The sequence below is a fragment of the Nicotiana sylvestris genome, chromosome 5 (assembly GCF_000393655.2).
Source record: "Nicotiana sylvestris chromosome 5, ASM39365v2, whole genome shotgun sequence".
Classification (NCBI taxonomy): Eukaryota; Viridiplantae; Streptophyta; class Magnoliopsida; order Solanales; family Solanaceae; genus Nicotiana; species Nicotiana sylvestris.
Genome location: NC_091061.1, coordinates 10,478,802 through 10,494,339, shown reverse-complemented (window position 1 = coordinate 10,494,339; position 15,538 = coordinate 10,478,802). Strand labels below are relative to the sequence as shown.

At 37.1% G+C, this 15,538-nt stretch overlaps 1 protein-coding gene across 2 annotated transcripts; it reads right to left on the bottom strand.

Annotated features, from left to right (window-relative positions):
* LOC104226625 (uncharacterized) lies at nt 1–12,674 on the bottom strand. Of its 2 annotated transcripts, none has more exons than XM_009778654.2 (11): nt 12,267–12,674; nt 11,086–11,128; nt 10,630–10,683; nt 9,807–9,870; nt 9,176–9,232; nt 8,841–8,947; nt 8,706–8,744; nt 7,916–8,004; nt 7,758–7,836; nt 1,151–1,198; nt 1–440 (listed from the first exon to the last, which is right to left on the bottom strand). In XM_009778654.2, the coding sequence occupies exons 1-11, from the start codon at nt 12,455–12,457 to the stop codon at nt 360–362; spliced, it is 852 nt and encodes a 283-aa protein (XP_009776956.1). In that variant the 5' UTR covers nt 12,458–12,674; the 3' UTR covers nt 1–359. The 2 variants fall into 2 exon arrangements, with proteins under 2 accessions (XP_009776956.1, XP_009776957.1); XM_009778655.2 differs by having other exon boundaries at nt 11,072–11,128; nt 12,267–12,323.
* Between the last annotated feature and the right edge of the window lie 2,864 nt (nt 12,675–15,538).

Below are 15,538 nucleotides of genomic sequence, written 5' to 3'. Positions count from 1 at the left end.
TTGCGACAAATTGGTGAAATCCCTTCTGTCTAAGAAACTAATGGGCAAAATGAAATTCAGATCCAAATCCTGTTCATGATAGAAGCATCAACAGCCTACAAAGAATGCTGTTAACTAGAACAAAGTGACACTAGGAAAAGGAAAAAGAAGAAAAAAGACACTAGCACAAAAATGACAGCCTAGTCAAAGAAATTACAAGGAATTGAAGTAACATCCATGAGAAAATGCCAAGTTGTAAGATGTCCAATTTTAGTCTTACTGGGGCGGAGCACGACTATCTGATTTTCTTGAAGCAACAACTTGAAATAGTCAATTGTCGATCCACGTCAAAAAATTGATTTGTCTGATCATTTGAGTAGTCAAAAATTGACAGGAGAATACGAACTCCTGTGACCATGAGAAGGTCCTCTAAATCTCCGCACCAATGATAAAAACATACTCTGCAAAAAGAGAATATAAATGTGATAATAAGTACCAACGTTCAACTAGCAAAGAACACATAATCCGATTAAAAAAAATGTGCACACCATTAAAAGAAGGCTACTCTCAATCTTTTCTCTTCTTTTTTAAGTTATCGTGATAAAGCGGAGGACTATGATGTAGTGTTTCAGCAGGTCCACTAATCCACAATTCAACTAAGACACTCTTCGTGAACTCACATTAGCCATAAACTTCAGCTTGTATGAAAATTAGCAGCAAGGAAGAAAGAGTTTAGAATACAACACATAAATCCAGCAGATTTGTCCATCCACGAGGTAGAGAACTCGCAGCTAGAGTCGACAACCACCAAACTAATGCAACTATGGTCCATAGAACTCGGACATTGCTAGGTGTTATAATTGAATTCATGGCTAACACGCCGATGTTGGGTGTTCTTTCATGATACCATATTTGTGGTGACACACCTGGGTGCTATAAATGATTAAAACCAAAGCTTCCCACTGCATCCTTTTTCTCTTAGTAAAGAACCACGACTGTGATTGCTCCTAGCCTATCCCCAACCTCTCCTGGAAAGAAGTTACTCACTAGAGACGTTTGGACAAGCAAAATCAATTCTGTAAAATGTTCCACCCTTAATCCTAGCCAATAAGGAATTTTCACCAGATCAAACAACCCCGCTCTAATATAAAACACCAGCATTATTTAATACCTGTAACGTATGTGGCAAGCTCGCCCAAAACTCCAAGTTTGGAATTATCTGCATAAGTTTAGGAGAAGGAAGATGTCAGATTACAGCATTTTAACAATTAAATGTTGCTCACTAGCAAAGTCAAAACGAGTTTTAAATAACCACACCGCACTCGGTGAAAAAAAAATGTTCTTAGTCGGGAATAATATTTAAGCCAACAGAGTATCTCCAAACAGTGGACTAAACTTAGACTATGGTTACTTCACTAACATCTGAGGTAGCTAAATTTTCCATAAAAACTCTTATTTTGTAAGTAAAATTGTCACCAGGTTACATTAAAAGAATTAATATTCTCTTCCATTTTGCCTGAAATTAATTAAGAGTGGGCTCAGCTTATGAATTCTTTGACTGATTATGATCTAATTCATGGCCTATTAGAATTAGAAGTAGAAGGCACTCTGGTGGGATCTCCATGGTCAGAAAGTCTTTTTCTGCCACTTTGTTAGTGATCAGGTGGCATTACTTCTTCAGCCTGAATCAAGGAACCCGTTAGATGTGAATGCTATTAATTTAAAAGATACTTTCTCAATCCTAGAATAATTTGGAGAGAGACAAAAGATAGATAGGAAAAGCCAAAAAGGAACTTAACAACCTTGTAAGATCTGTAACGTTCATCAATGACATGCACTAGGGTGTAGCAAACTACAACTCGAGGAAAACTGCAAGCTTACACACACAGAAGTGAAAAAATTATACTCCCTCTTCTAGAAGTGTGTTTATGATACCTTAGTGTAGTGAACTTTCTATGTGCAGATATAGAGTGCAATTTTGAATGCACTCATCGCACTTATTATAGAGTCAAGTCTTGACTGCAATTTGCAACTGTTTGTAACATCCACTTCAATGGTAAACTGAAAAGACAATAATAAATTTGGAAAGTCTAACTGGTTAATTATGAAGCAACAAACCCAAATCATACTCATCCTAATTTGATTAATTTGCCCCCAACACAAAATTAAGGTCACAATATTTTCCTCGGTATTCAATCAAATAACGGTGTGTCTGGTATGAAGGAAATTATTTTCCTGGAAAATAGTGATTTTCTTGTTTATTTTCTAGTGTCTAGTCAGTAAGCAGAAAATAATTATTTTCTGGAAATATATAATTTTAGGCAAACACTATGAGAGACGGAATGGGTGAGGGTGGGGGAAGGTCCAGGGTCAGGGTTTGGTTCGAGGTCGGGGTCTGATCCAGGTTCGAGGTCGGTCGGGGTTCGAGGGTCAGGAGTCCGGGACTCAAAGCGGCCAAGGGGTAGGCAGTGTGGACTGAAGTGTCGGGGATTGCCGAGGGTGGAGGAGGTATGTCCTATATCTGAGGCCCAAGCGTCGAGGGCGGAGTGGTGTCTACGGTGAGGGGGTGCCAAGGGCGGGGAAGCTTTGGGGGGGAGGGGGGAAGGTAGGAGAGGTTTAGGGTGGAGATGGTGGGAGAGTGGATGGTCCAACAAGAGTTTTAGAAACTATTTTCCCTCCTCCTTGTAGAGAGGTCATTTTCCTTAAATTGGACGAAAATGAGTTCATAAGAAAAATATATTCAGCCAACCGATCATGGAAAAATTGAAAAACATTTTCCGAAAGATATTTTCCTCCATGCCAACCACACCCGAAGTGTTATCATTCCTTTGCAATATGTTTTCATCTCAAAGTTCACAATTATCCACCTTTGCATCACTCAACCACCACAGATTGCATTCCCATCTACAACCACAACTCATCAATATCTGCACAAGCCGAGGACCAAATCTGTAATTATACTATACTTAGAAGTCTTGCCTTGCTTATCTAGAAAGATTTATTATTCGTAAAAGACTTTTCCATAAAATCAAAGGAACCCACTATTCTTATCCTTTTGCTTTGTTGCTCAACAGGTTTATTGAGGTTTATATATGGGCAGTTCCCCTAGGGCGGGCATCATGGTTGGTCAGATATAGTCCACCAAGAGGCTCCACGTAAATCACCAGAATCAGATCATGATGTCTTTGTAGTTTTGATCATTAGATCTTCCTGAATTCGATCACAAATACAAACTGAAGGAGAATCTAATGATTCCAAAACTGGACGACCCCATTTCATAGTTTCCAAAGGAGCTCTATCTTTTCTCCAGGAGATGAAATCAAAAAATGGAGTACATACAGTGGAATTTGAGGATATTGGAACTTAGGGATGGTCTGGAATTGCAAATGTCAAAAACAATAATAGCAAAAGCAGGAAGGAGCAGTGTTTGGAAAAGCGATCGCTTCGTCGCTTTAAGCGCGAAGCGACCAGGTATCGCTTTTCCCTGCCTGAGGCGACTCGACAGTGTGAAGCGCACGCTTCAGTGGACAAAGCGACGACAAGACGGGTCTGTTTTTTTATTACACAAAACAGACCCCTAAGATCGCTTCTATTAATTGCTCGACAAAACAGACCCCTTCTCTCTTCTTCATCGACAAAACCTAGGGTTTCTGCTATTTTTTCTCTTATTCATCGACAAAAAATCGCTCGACCATTGCTGACCATTTCTCCAGTCCAGGTAATTTTCTTCCTCTCCTTTCTTATTCTCATTTTTTTCTTTCTTCTTTCTTTCTTCTTCTTGTTCCCGTCCAGATTCTCCTATTTTTTCTTTCTTTTTCCTTCTTTCTTCCTTCTTCTTTCTTTCTTCTTCTGACCAGTCGCTGGACTGCACAGCGCTGGTTTGATTCTTCTTCTTCCTTTTTCCTTCTTTCTTCCATTATTTATATATGTTATCTTTTTCAGTTTATTTGTTTTTTTTAGTGTATATTTCAATATATAAAATTAATTATTATATATATGTTATATTTTCAGTTTATTTAATTAATTTTATATGTATATCATTTTAAAAATTTATTTTTATTATTATTATTATATGTTATATTTTAGTTTATTTGATTTTTTTAATGTGTATTTCAGTTTATAAAACTAATTATTATATAAATTATATGTATTTTCAGTTTATTTGATTATGTATTTTCTTATATCTTAATAGGGATTTCAAAATGCCTCAAAGTTCGAAAGAGAAAGACCCGTCTTGGCGATATCGCGATAGAGTTAATGAGAAGAATACAAATGTTGTATGCAAGTTTTGTAACAAGATTACAACGGGTGGAATTTATCGCTTTAAATTCCATCGTATTGCTGCCGATAGAAACGTCACAAGTTGTCCGAAATGCCCACCGGAGGTGAGGGATGAAATAAAGAATTTTGTTGAGAAGAAGAAGGAGCACAAAAAATCAAATGAGTCATCAACCATTGGTGACCAATCTTGATGATGATAATGATGATATTGAAGAATTGTCACTTCCAAAAAAACGGGGAAGAGATGCAATCTCCTCAAGCCATGGATCATCGACGGGTACGAGTAGGACTAAAGGTTCCTATAGATTGCTACTTCCCAAAGAAGCCGGAAGCAAAGAGCGGCGGAAAAGATGTACAAAAAATTGCTAAGGACATTTTGAGGGATCGTGCAGTTAGAGCTTTTGCACGATAGCTCTATGATGCTGGGCTCCTCTTCAATTGTGTCAACTATGACACTTTTGGAGACTTTATTGAGGCCGTTGGTCAATACGGACCTGGAATGAAGCCTCCCACTTATCATGAAATCAGAGATCCTTATCTAAATAAGGAAGTGGAGGAGACTAATAAAATTGTCAAGGAGCATAAAATTGTGTGGAACAAGTATGGCTGCTCCATTATGATGGATAAGTGGACGGCAAGAACTGGGAAAATGATTATTAATGTGTTGGTGAATTCTCCCCGGGGAAGTTTGTTTCTTGAGTCCATTAATGCTAGCGACTCATCCACTGACCACATCAAAATGTTCACCTTGTTTCAGAACACCATTAAAAAGATTAGCCCAAGCAAAGTTGTTCAAGTGGTCACTGATAATGCGAATAAAAATGTGAAAGCGGGTGGCATGATTGAAGTAGCGTACTAGAATGTCTATTGGACTCCATGTGCGGCTCATTGTATCAACTTAATGTTCGGGGACATTTTCAAGGAAAAACCCTTCTCTACAGTTTTTGGCCAGGGCGTTAGGGTACATTCTTATATTTCTCAGCGGCCCTTGTTATTGAATATGATGAGAAGATTCACCAGACAAAAAAATTTGGTGAAACCAGGCAAGACAAGGTTCGCCACTGCTTTCTTGACTTTGCATAGTATCCACTTGCAAAAAGACAATTTGAGAAAGTTGTTCACTTCAGAGGAATGGAGCAAGAGTAAATTTGCAAAGGAAAGTGCGGCGAAAAATGTTGCACGCATTATTCTTTCTTATTCTTTTTGGAATAATGTCCTTCATGCTCTTAAAATTGGTGGCCCTTTGGTTAAAGTACTCCGTTTGGTGGATGGGGAGCAAAAATCACCAATGGGCTACCTCTATGAAGCTATGGATAGGGCCAAGGAGACTATTCAAGCATCATTCACTGAGCAGAAATATGCAAAGGTCTTTCAGATCATTGATGCAAGATGGAATGAGCAACTTCATAGACCTTTGCATGCTTCTGAACTCGTCACTCTTTTATGATCAGCATGAGAATAATTCATTGGCTAGAGAAGTATGGATAGGATTCCATGAGTTTTGTTATCAAGTTGACCCCAGATGAAGACTTGCAAGAAAAGAAAGTAGATCAGCTTGCTATTTACAAGGCAGTTGAAGGACTTTTTAAGCTCCGACTTGCTATTAAACAAAGAAAGTCGAAGTCGCCAGGTGACCAAGTGTTTCTATATTTTATAGCTCTAACTTTAATGTATTTTTTATACTTATTAACTCTCAAACATTTTTTTTGACTTCTATAGTTGAGTGGTAGGACCAATATGGTGTACAGACTCCGGATTTACAGACTTTCGCCATCAAAGTTCTAAGTTTAACTTGTAGTTCATCCGGATGTGAAAGGAACTGGAGCGTTTTTGAACACGTGAGAAATAAAAAGAATTATTTCGTGTTTTGAGATAAAGTAAATTACATCTCAATTGTCCCAACTCCTACTAATTAGTTGACACATTTTGTTTGCAGATTCATACAAAGAAGAGGAATCGACTAACCTTGAAGCGCCTCCATAATCTAGTGCTAATAAAATACAATAGAGCATTGAGGCGTCGCTACAACCACCGCAATCTAATTGATCCAATTCTTTTAGACAATATTAATGAGGCTAATGAGTGGCTAACCGGAGTCCCCGAAAATTGTGAAGATGAAGAAGTATTTGAAGGCGACTCTAATTTCACTTGGGGTGAGGTTGTGGTTGGTAGTGGAGTTGGGGAGAATCCTTATGGTTTAATGGGGAATACTTCAAGTTCAAGCTTGATTAGGAAGGGAAAAAGTGTGGCTACTACAAGTCGATCCCTATCCCTAATTGATGAAGATGAAAGTGATCATGAAGAGGAATAGGAGGGGGAAGAAGAAGATGACGAGCAATATGAAGATAATAGAGGAATTCAAGATTTTGACAATCTTGAAGAAGAACGAGAAAGAGTAGAAGAATACGATGTTGATTCTAGTAATTTAGTAGCTATGATTTTGCTTGTCCTATGGTTTGTGGAGGATTTGGTGGTACCTAGTACCTACTTTTAAGTTTTAAAATTGAAGTTTTTGATTATTTATAATTTTATATTGTGTCTTTGCAAGGTTTATATTATGTTATTTAAGAACTGCGCTTCACTTTAATAAAGTGTGCGCTTCGCTTTTTAAGCGAGGCGAGCCCTTGTCGCTTTTTTGCGCTTCTCGCTCTTAAAAACACTAGGCAGGAGGGATCACCAAAATTATATCCTAATCTCATGTATCAAAATAAAGGTAACAAAGTAGAAATGAACATATCAACAATTATCCTGATGTACTTGTGCCGGAATATGCTCAACAATAGAACCAGTTCAAAAATAATAGCGAAATGGCTTGAAAACCCTCACAAATATGCATACTATTGATATAACAGACAATAGTTCGAGCACAGTCATCTTGAAAAATAGCAACTAATTGTGAATGTCCCACGATGATCAAGAAAAAGAATCGCTTAACAACATGACCAGCGATCAATATAGAGGGAAAGTAAAAGGCGAGCGATGCAGCCTAAAAGACCTATAGCTGACTCTAGAAAACTAGTCAAGGCATATGGATAACATCCTGTCCAAGGACTACCACTTACTTTCCGAGGAAATGGGAACACTAATGTTTCTCTAAGACTACAGGTGATGTTTTCAGTCAGAATTTGACTTCTGTCCCCTATTACCCAAATTCGTTTCCCCTCCACGTAAACACCTTGTTATTAGATTGTGATCCTTTTATTTTGTCATATCTGATTTTTTAAGTAAAAAAATCTGACTCCACTACTTGCTCCCTGCTTTGCATATCATATCTGTGTATTTATATTGTTCCAACTTAGTTACTTGAGCCAATCACTTACAAAAGAATGTAGAATTATAGTTTGGAAACAAAGGGAAAAAGGAGGAGGATAGGGCAGCAAAGAGGCCAGCCACAGTCAAGTAAAGACATATTCGCCAAGTAGTCTGGATAGTAACTTTCATGCACCTATTCTGCTAAACTGAAATGAACACAGAAGAGAGAAAGTGAAGCAACATACGTCTATCCCACGAATGCCCAAAGAGAAGTACCGATAGGCTGCACCACCTAGCAAGTAAACTCCAAAGAGGCATAGGATTCTGTGCAGTGTGTATCAATCAGTTATTAGTGAGTAAGCAACTCCATTATATAGTCTATGTTTTTAACAATTAATCTTACATGATCATCATGGTACCAAACCAGCCCATTCCTTGACCGTGAGAGGATATAATCATTGCGCAGCCAGAGGGGTGATGTATTTGTGTAGCCTGTCAGCAAAAAAGCATGAACTCCTCATTGAAATTATCCATAAGACCCAAGTTCTTGAGAAAGTTAAGAGATGAGAAATGAAGAGGCGATTGAAGAATGCACCAAATTGTTTGATTCTCGTATGTATGCAAACTTGGCAAGAAATCTGAGCATGCAATATACTCAACAAGGACTGCTGAGCTCTAGCCCTCCAAACTAATCTTGCACTCGAGCCTAACACCAAGCCTAGAGCAGCAGCATGCCCCAAGCTGGCACTTAAGACCAAACAAGCAACCACCAACTTGGGCCTAGGACTAGTACTCAACCCTAAAGACAAGTGCTCCCCTAGAATATGCTTCTATGATCAATGCCTTCCCGAGGGGTTCTCTCTTTTTTCTAGCACGTTATTATGAAACTATTCTTCCCACAGAAACTCAATGTCATTTCAAGGTTCCCATCTAGGTGCCTCCCATCTCCAAAACTACTTGCATCCCCATTCACATTAGCAATTTTGATTTGCAGCTTCATTTTATACCATGCTGGACTAGAAGAAATTATCATAATGTGGCTATCCGTACCTTATTGCCAGTTGATAAAAAAAGCAAATCTATGTATTTCATTAACCAAGATCCTTCTTATAGAATAATGACGTCAAGTACTCCTATGAGTGACACAAAGTACTCCATAACGAGATTGAAACATGGACATTCAGAGTACTTACATAATCACAAGTCCCAACTAATTCAAGTGTCCGAGGAACCTGGCAATGGAATGGAAAGGAAAATCAATGGCCGAATTCCAATAAAATGTCACTAAAAAAAAGTAGAGCCCATACTCAAAGGAAACAACCCCTTACTTGAACTCCATTTGTATCACATACGATAGACACAGCAAGTGAACAGTTGAGCTTCGGCCCTCTGTAGGACATTTTAGCTGTGATGCCTTTGAGTGGATCCTTTTTATCTGCCGTATTAATAAACACAGGAAAAAGAATAAAGATTTCCAAATTTAATCTAGTAAATGTGACTCTGGAAGTAATTGCAGACTATATCTGCATGAAAAGATGCTACAAATTCATAATAAGTATTGATCCTGTACCCAACAACAAGAAGAACAAGAAATTGTTCTTCAAAGGTAATTGATAATAACTTCTTCCCTTTAATCTGAACTAAATAATAGAGAAATTCTTACCAATGAGTTCAAAGATTGTGCTTGATGAATATCCAAGAGTAGTGCACACTGGATAACCTGCACTAACCATACTAAAACCATTAAAGGAAAGAGAATAAAGAATCGACTTGTGTACAGTTAGCTAGATTTTTTGGACGAGTAGATGTATGTGCTCATGATATGCTTTGTAAAGATCACACCATCTTGGCCTCTTATTTCTTCAAAATTTGTTAAGCGCTTTTGCAATCAAACGTTCAACTATAACAACAGATAGCCCCCATACCTTTCCTTTTAGTTCCCAATATAGTTGGCACGAGATAGACATATGGACGAGAAAAATTGTAACATATTTTTCAATCTTGATTAATCCACTGGATATGGAGTACATAAAATTTCAAAAGGAAAAGCTTTCCTTTTTCAGTTTTCTTCTTTTTTCTTTTTCTGATAAGGGAAAGCGTTGTTCTCCTTGGCATATCCAATTATTTAAACCATTTAAGTTGATGAAATTTAACATGTCTTGACCTACCAGTTTTCTACCATAACTTAAAGGACACATTCGGAATGGGAGGTAAAAGGAGGACATGTAATGTTGTAAACGCTGTTAATAAAGTGAAAAAGAATCCTAGATATCCATAAGTTCAAGAGTATTCACCTCCAACAGTGTTAGCCACGAGGGCACTACAACCCATTCCACAACGAGAATTACCACCACAGTCCTGCAAGCGTAAGCATGTTCAAGTTAGAGTCATGTATGTAGTGAATGGACTGACATTTCTGAAAATCGCTATCAAAGTCGACAATTGAAAATAATTCCACTTCTAAAAGACAGAATAGTTCTATATATGGGCCAAACAAGTCCAAGCTGCATGTGACAAATAAAATCACTTGAAGATGCTTCACCATAGACAACAAATAAACAAACTTCATATATGTACATCTTGGGTATGAATGTTCAGTAAGTTTGAGCAGAACATAAATGTATCGTAGCATAGTTGATAGTCCTCTAAAATCCCTAGCTAGACACCCAAAAGTGAATTATATATTTCCAGTCGCAAATCCAAAATATTCGTCAAATAGCAAATATTCAATCTATGGTATTATGATAATAATCAGAGTCTAATTTTCAAATGATTTCTAGAAAATGAAGCTGTAATAATCTTAGTGAAGCTGTGATAATCTGTATCCATCAACCAGTCCTCCTGGCCTCTCTCCTTGTATGTTAATAATTGTTTATTCTATGGCATTTCCTAGTTTGCAGAAATTAGCCCAGTTTACACATCTGCAGCCCCACATTAGTTCTGTGTTTGGCAGCTACTGCCTATTAATCTATTAGTTTTACAGAAAGGCTAACTCATTTTCTGTAGCACATAATGAAACAACACTCTACATTCATAGGCTAAAAAGAGAAAAATTTGTCCCGTTATTGCATTAACTAATTGGCAACGGAACAAAGATGAAATTAGACAGGCACTTACCTTACAGTCAATACAGGTAGGAGGATCATGGTTGAAAATCATTGCATCACAAAGCTGCTCCATATACAAAGAGGAAGCAAAGTGAGATTCACTGAAGTATTAGCAGTTCCCCAGTTTAAAAAGTAAATAACATCCAAAAGCTAATCATTTTTTTCTCGTCACAAGATGTAACTCCCATGTTTATTAACGATACCATAGGCCAACTATGTTATGATTCCTAAATACACATACTGAAACCCATAATGGCTCATTCACAGATTTAATAGCAGCTACAAATCATACTTCTTATCCATAGACCTCAGACAATTAGGAGCTTATAAGATACTTCCTTTTTTCTTTCTGACAAAGGGAAGATTATAAAATATACATAATTAGATAGTCAATGAGCAAGTCTCCAAAAGTTATTGTACAATGAAAATCAAACTAAGCATGACAGTGTAACCTGATGCAGCCAACCTGAAACCATAGCACAGTCCCATTTGCAGCCACCTTGTAGAACCTGAAATTATGTAGAAGTACAGTGTACTTCAGTAAAAATGTCACACCTCAATAAACTAACAAAAGAAGAATTTCTTTAGGCTCAGTATCTATGCTACTCTATATAAGTCCGTTTCATTTTTCTGAGTCTCATATTGGTTGAGCGAATAGGTTGTGGTCTCCTTATATTGTCTTAGGTAATCCTCCACTCATGAGCTAGCTTTTGGGGTTGAGTTAGGCTCAAAGGTCATATCTTCACATGGTAACAGAACTAGGCCCGTCGATCTTTGTTGCTGTGTTTCTTATTATTAGCCCCCATGTCATGTTATCCACGCTTCAATTTCTAGTTCCAGTCTTCGGCTGATTGAGGGAATGGGTTATGGTCTCCTTATATGGTCTTTGGACAATCTTCCTCTCATGATCTAACTTTTGGGGTTGAGTTGGGTCCAAGGGTCATATCTCCATACATTTCAACACTAATAATTTGTCTTTTAAGTAAAAGTAAAAGTTCTTTGGAACTAGAGTTCGCAAAATCATACACTTATCCTTAAACAGACATACAAGTCTCTAACTAAACTAAGACACTGTTGAAGAACCCTTAACCTAATGTAATTATAAAAACAACTAAGCCTCAATCCCAACTAGTTGGTATATCTTATACGATACGGGTCTTTCGCTTTAATTGTGTTCCATCCTTAGCTACAAACAATCACACCTACAAGAATAAAAGTTCCCCCGCATATTTTTTTTTATATGGTGTCTCGGTTAGCTTGCGCACACTTCGACTATTCCACCAAGTACCGCTACCTCCCACCAGCTCAAATACCAGGTAATTTTGCCACCAAGGCTTAAAACATACGAGAACAAATCAGCTAGTTTATTTTTGTTTTGCCTCCATTGAGATTTGAATATGAGATCTCATGATTTTCCTCCCACTTCTACATTATATCATAAGATGAAAGTATCAATCTGGGATCCAACAATTATTATTTCTCATATTTCATCAAATTACTGAACTATTATTCCCATGTTTCAATGTATAGCTTCCCAACTAAAATTGAAGAAATGGGCAATATGAGCTACAGTCGCAGTAACAGAAAAGGCGTGAGTTATTGAAAAATAGCAATGGAGTAAACATAGAATAGAAGGAGAGAAAGTACCCATCTTCACTGAGGATGCCATGAGGGAAATTACGAATTGGGGTTGTTAAGCTATAATTATAAAGCTTATTATTCTGCTCAAAACTGAGCTGGCACGTTGCATTGACCGAACGGAAGATGGCGGTGAAGATCAGTGGAAGAAGAAGCAGAATGAGTGAAAGGCGATTTGGGAAAATCGTAGCAATTGTCATTTCATTTACGGGAATTTCATCAGCAAATTTTGGGTGGTAAAAATTTGCAGTAATTGAAGTTGCGTTTTCTTGATCCTCAGAGAAATGAAGTTCGAATCTTGATGCTGGAATTTGGCGAAACGAAAGATGAACTCACTGGGTTTGTTTATAATACTCTATTTTTATTTTGCTAGGTATGTGCACATATTGCACAATTTGCTTATGTATGGTTTGGAATAATTAATCTCATCATAAAAGCTTACATAAGATATATAATATTTGATTGGCCATATAAGAAAAATTAGCACAACTAATGCAAGTGTTTGGTCGACAGTATTAAATAATATTGCATTGAGTTATGTTGTAATTTTATGTACTGTTTTATGCAGGATACACTATAAATATATGTGTTAACAATGCGAGAACTAAAAAATTTAAAGACAAAAATACTCTTTTAAAGTAACTAATTTGTGTGTATGTATATATAAATTATTAATTACTGCATAATAAATTTTTATTATTAATCCCCGTATAAACAAAATCTGTTGTATCTAGCAAAATACTAGATTAGGAGACTTAGGGGTTCTCCTTCGTGGAAGCGAATTTACAGCAACTACGATTTGTTTTCCCGATTGTCGGGAATCCTCTCAAGACGAATGAACTCCCTTGTTTCCACAACCTCAAAATCACATCGACGCAGAAATAGATCTTTTGATATGTAAAAATCCTATCCATATCTGTTACAATCCATGTTTTTGTACCTGAAAGTACATCGTGAGTCAATTGATGTAAGCTCAAAAAGGATGAAATCCTTCTACAAGGACAAGAAAGGTTTGCCGAAGTGTTAAGCAAGTTAAGATGAATATGAGACTTGTTAATCATGATTTAAATGAGTTTGAAGCCATGATATGGCTATATATGATGTTTGTATATGAAGTATAAAGTTTGAGAAAAATCGGATTTAAGTTGCGGAAAAACCGACTAAGGATTTGCCTTGTAATGGAGTTTTTTGAGTAATAAATTTCGTGTACTATACGAGATCTTTTTTGGACATATTATATACCAAATTGAAGGTCTTGAAATGTAGTTTCCAACTCTCTTAACCGTTCGTTCATATGACATCCGGATAAAAAGATATAAGTGTTTGAAAAAGGGCCAATAAGATGGTACCAAGTAGCACCTTTTTGACTTTTCAACAAAATGGGATATTTACATCCCTTATCTCGTCTCTTTCCCCGTTTTTCCAGAGAGAACGACCAAATAACACCCGTAACCTTCCCCTTAAGTTCTCCACAAGGGTTTCCAATAAGATTATCATCCGGGGCACGAAATCAAGTAGCGATAACATTAAAACGATCCCTACGACGTAAATATCGCTATATTGCTTCTCTTTTTCTTTGTAGTTTGAGTTTTGGAAGATATTTAATATTTAAGAAAATACCTTATTTCTGTATTTAAGCTTTCAAATATGAAGGAAGGTTGATAAATACATTTCGTAATAGCTAGAACTCACGGGATGGTGATCGGAAGCCGTGAGTTCGAAGTATTCGACTTGTTGTGGGCTGTTTTTAGGTTGTTTCATGTAGCTTTTGGGCTGTATATTTTGCTGCTATTTAATGGAGTTTTTGGAGGATAAATGGTGTGGAGAAACACCACGTAATGGCAAAATGATGGATTAGTCATTCTTTGTAATATTTTCGGGGTGTTGGACACTATTATAGTTGTCATTTTTGGTATGAATTGATTGGGGTGTGTTGGGCTGTTGTAATCTAAATATAACATGGATTTCGACTTGCATCCACTGTAGGAGGTAATTATATTGTGTTCCTACTGGCGCTTAAGGTTATCTTGGCATTGGATAAGTTAAATGGATGAACTAGACATGAACTAGTGTATAAAGTTGCTAATTAAGAATAATTGGAGTTGTGGATCATTTTCTTTGTTATGGATATATGGTATAAGACTAGAATTATTGATGAATGACTTCATTATCATGTTAATGATACTATTAAATTAAAGTAAAAAAGTCTATAAGGGATGATATGGGGTATACGAATTTCAATTGGAGCTTGTCGCTCATCGTAAAATAGTTGTGACTTGTTGTTGTTTTATGGTGTCTTGTTATTGATAATTATGTATTGCTGGATTTCTCTGGTAATTGTTGTTGGTATATGGTATTGGAGTAGGCTCTTGTTACAGGGGAGATGCTGCCCGAATTTATATAAAAGAGCTACAAGTTTATGTTGCAGACTTAGCCTTTATTCAATATTGATTTTGAATCTCCTTATGCAATGGTAGATTGAATTGAGTTGTTTGAAGAGTTGCTTGGGAGGTATTAAGGACTCAACGTGGTTAAGGTATGTTAAGGCACTTCTCTCTTTCTTTTGGCATGATCTAAAGTGAAATGAATATTCTATTTCATAACGGATCTACTCCTAGAAACTAAGGTTGCCCATGTTGTTCTTTCCTTATAAAGTTATTCTAAGCAAGTATGTATGATCCTTGAATCCTATAGAAGCTCATATTGATGGTATGATGTCCATAATGTTAATCGAAGGTGCAACAACCTTAAGTCACTCCAAAAGGTTTAGAACATGATTTCATGAGTCTAGTACGCATTATATATAGTATCTATTTTACTCTACCGAGCCGTGCTATAGTAGGTTGGGTACGACACCTATTGTGCAACCACTGATCAGTTGGATTTACCGAGCTCCACGTGGCCGGGTACGATTCTACTGAGCCTTATGATGGTCGGGTACATTTTTACCGAGTCCTCTTTGAGGCCGGGTACGATATGATGATGATGATGCCCACAAAGGCGTATGTTTTTAAAAGTTTATGTATATATATGTCTTATGCATTTCATGTCAGTATCCCCAAAGGCACTTAGATGTTACAGGTTGTATCTCCTCTATCTCTCTTTACATTAATATTCTTGTTTATGCTTTCCTGCCTTACATACTCGGTATTTTATTTGTACTGACGTCCCTTTTGTCTGGGGACGATGCGTTTCATGCCCGTAGGTTCCGATTGATAGGTTGACAGTCTTCCTAATAGGCTATCAGCTCAGCGGAGGTATTGGTGCACTCCACTTGCTCC

What these genes read in the sequence shown, in the direction of transcription:
- LOC104226625 (XM_009778654.2), bottom strand. Translation starts at nt 12,457, where the DNA reads ATGACAATTGCTACGATTTTCCCAAATCGCCTTTCACTCATTCTGCTT. An exon ending in CTACCTGTATTGACTGTAAG is followed by an intron (nt 9,871 to 10,629) that starts GTAAGTGCCTGT and finishes TTACGCTTGCAG; the next exon opens with GACTGTGGTGGTAATTCTCG. An exon ending in TGGGCATTCGTGGGATAGAC is followed by an intron (nt 1,199 to 7,757) that starts GTATGTTGCTTC and finishes AAACTTATGCAG; the next exon opens with ATAATTCCAAACTTGGAGTT.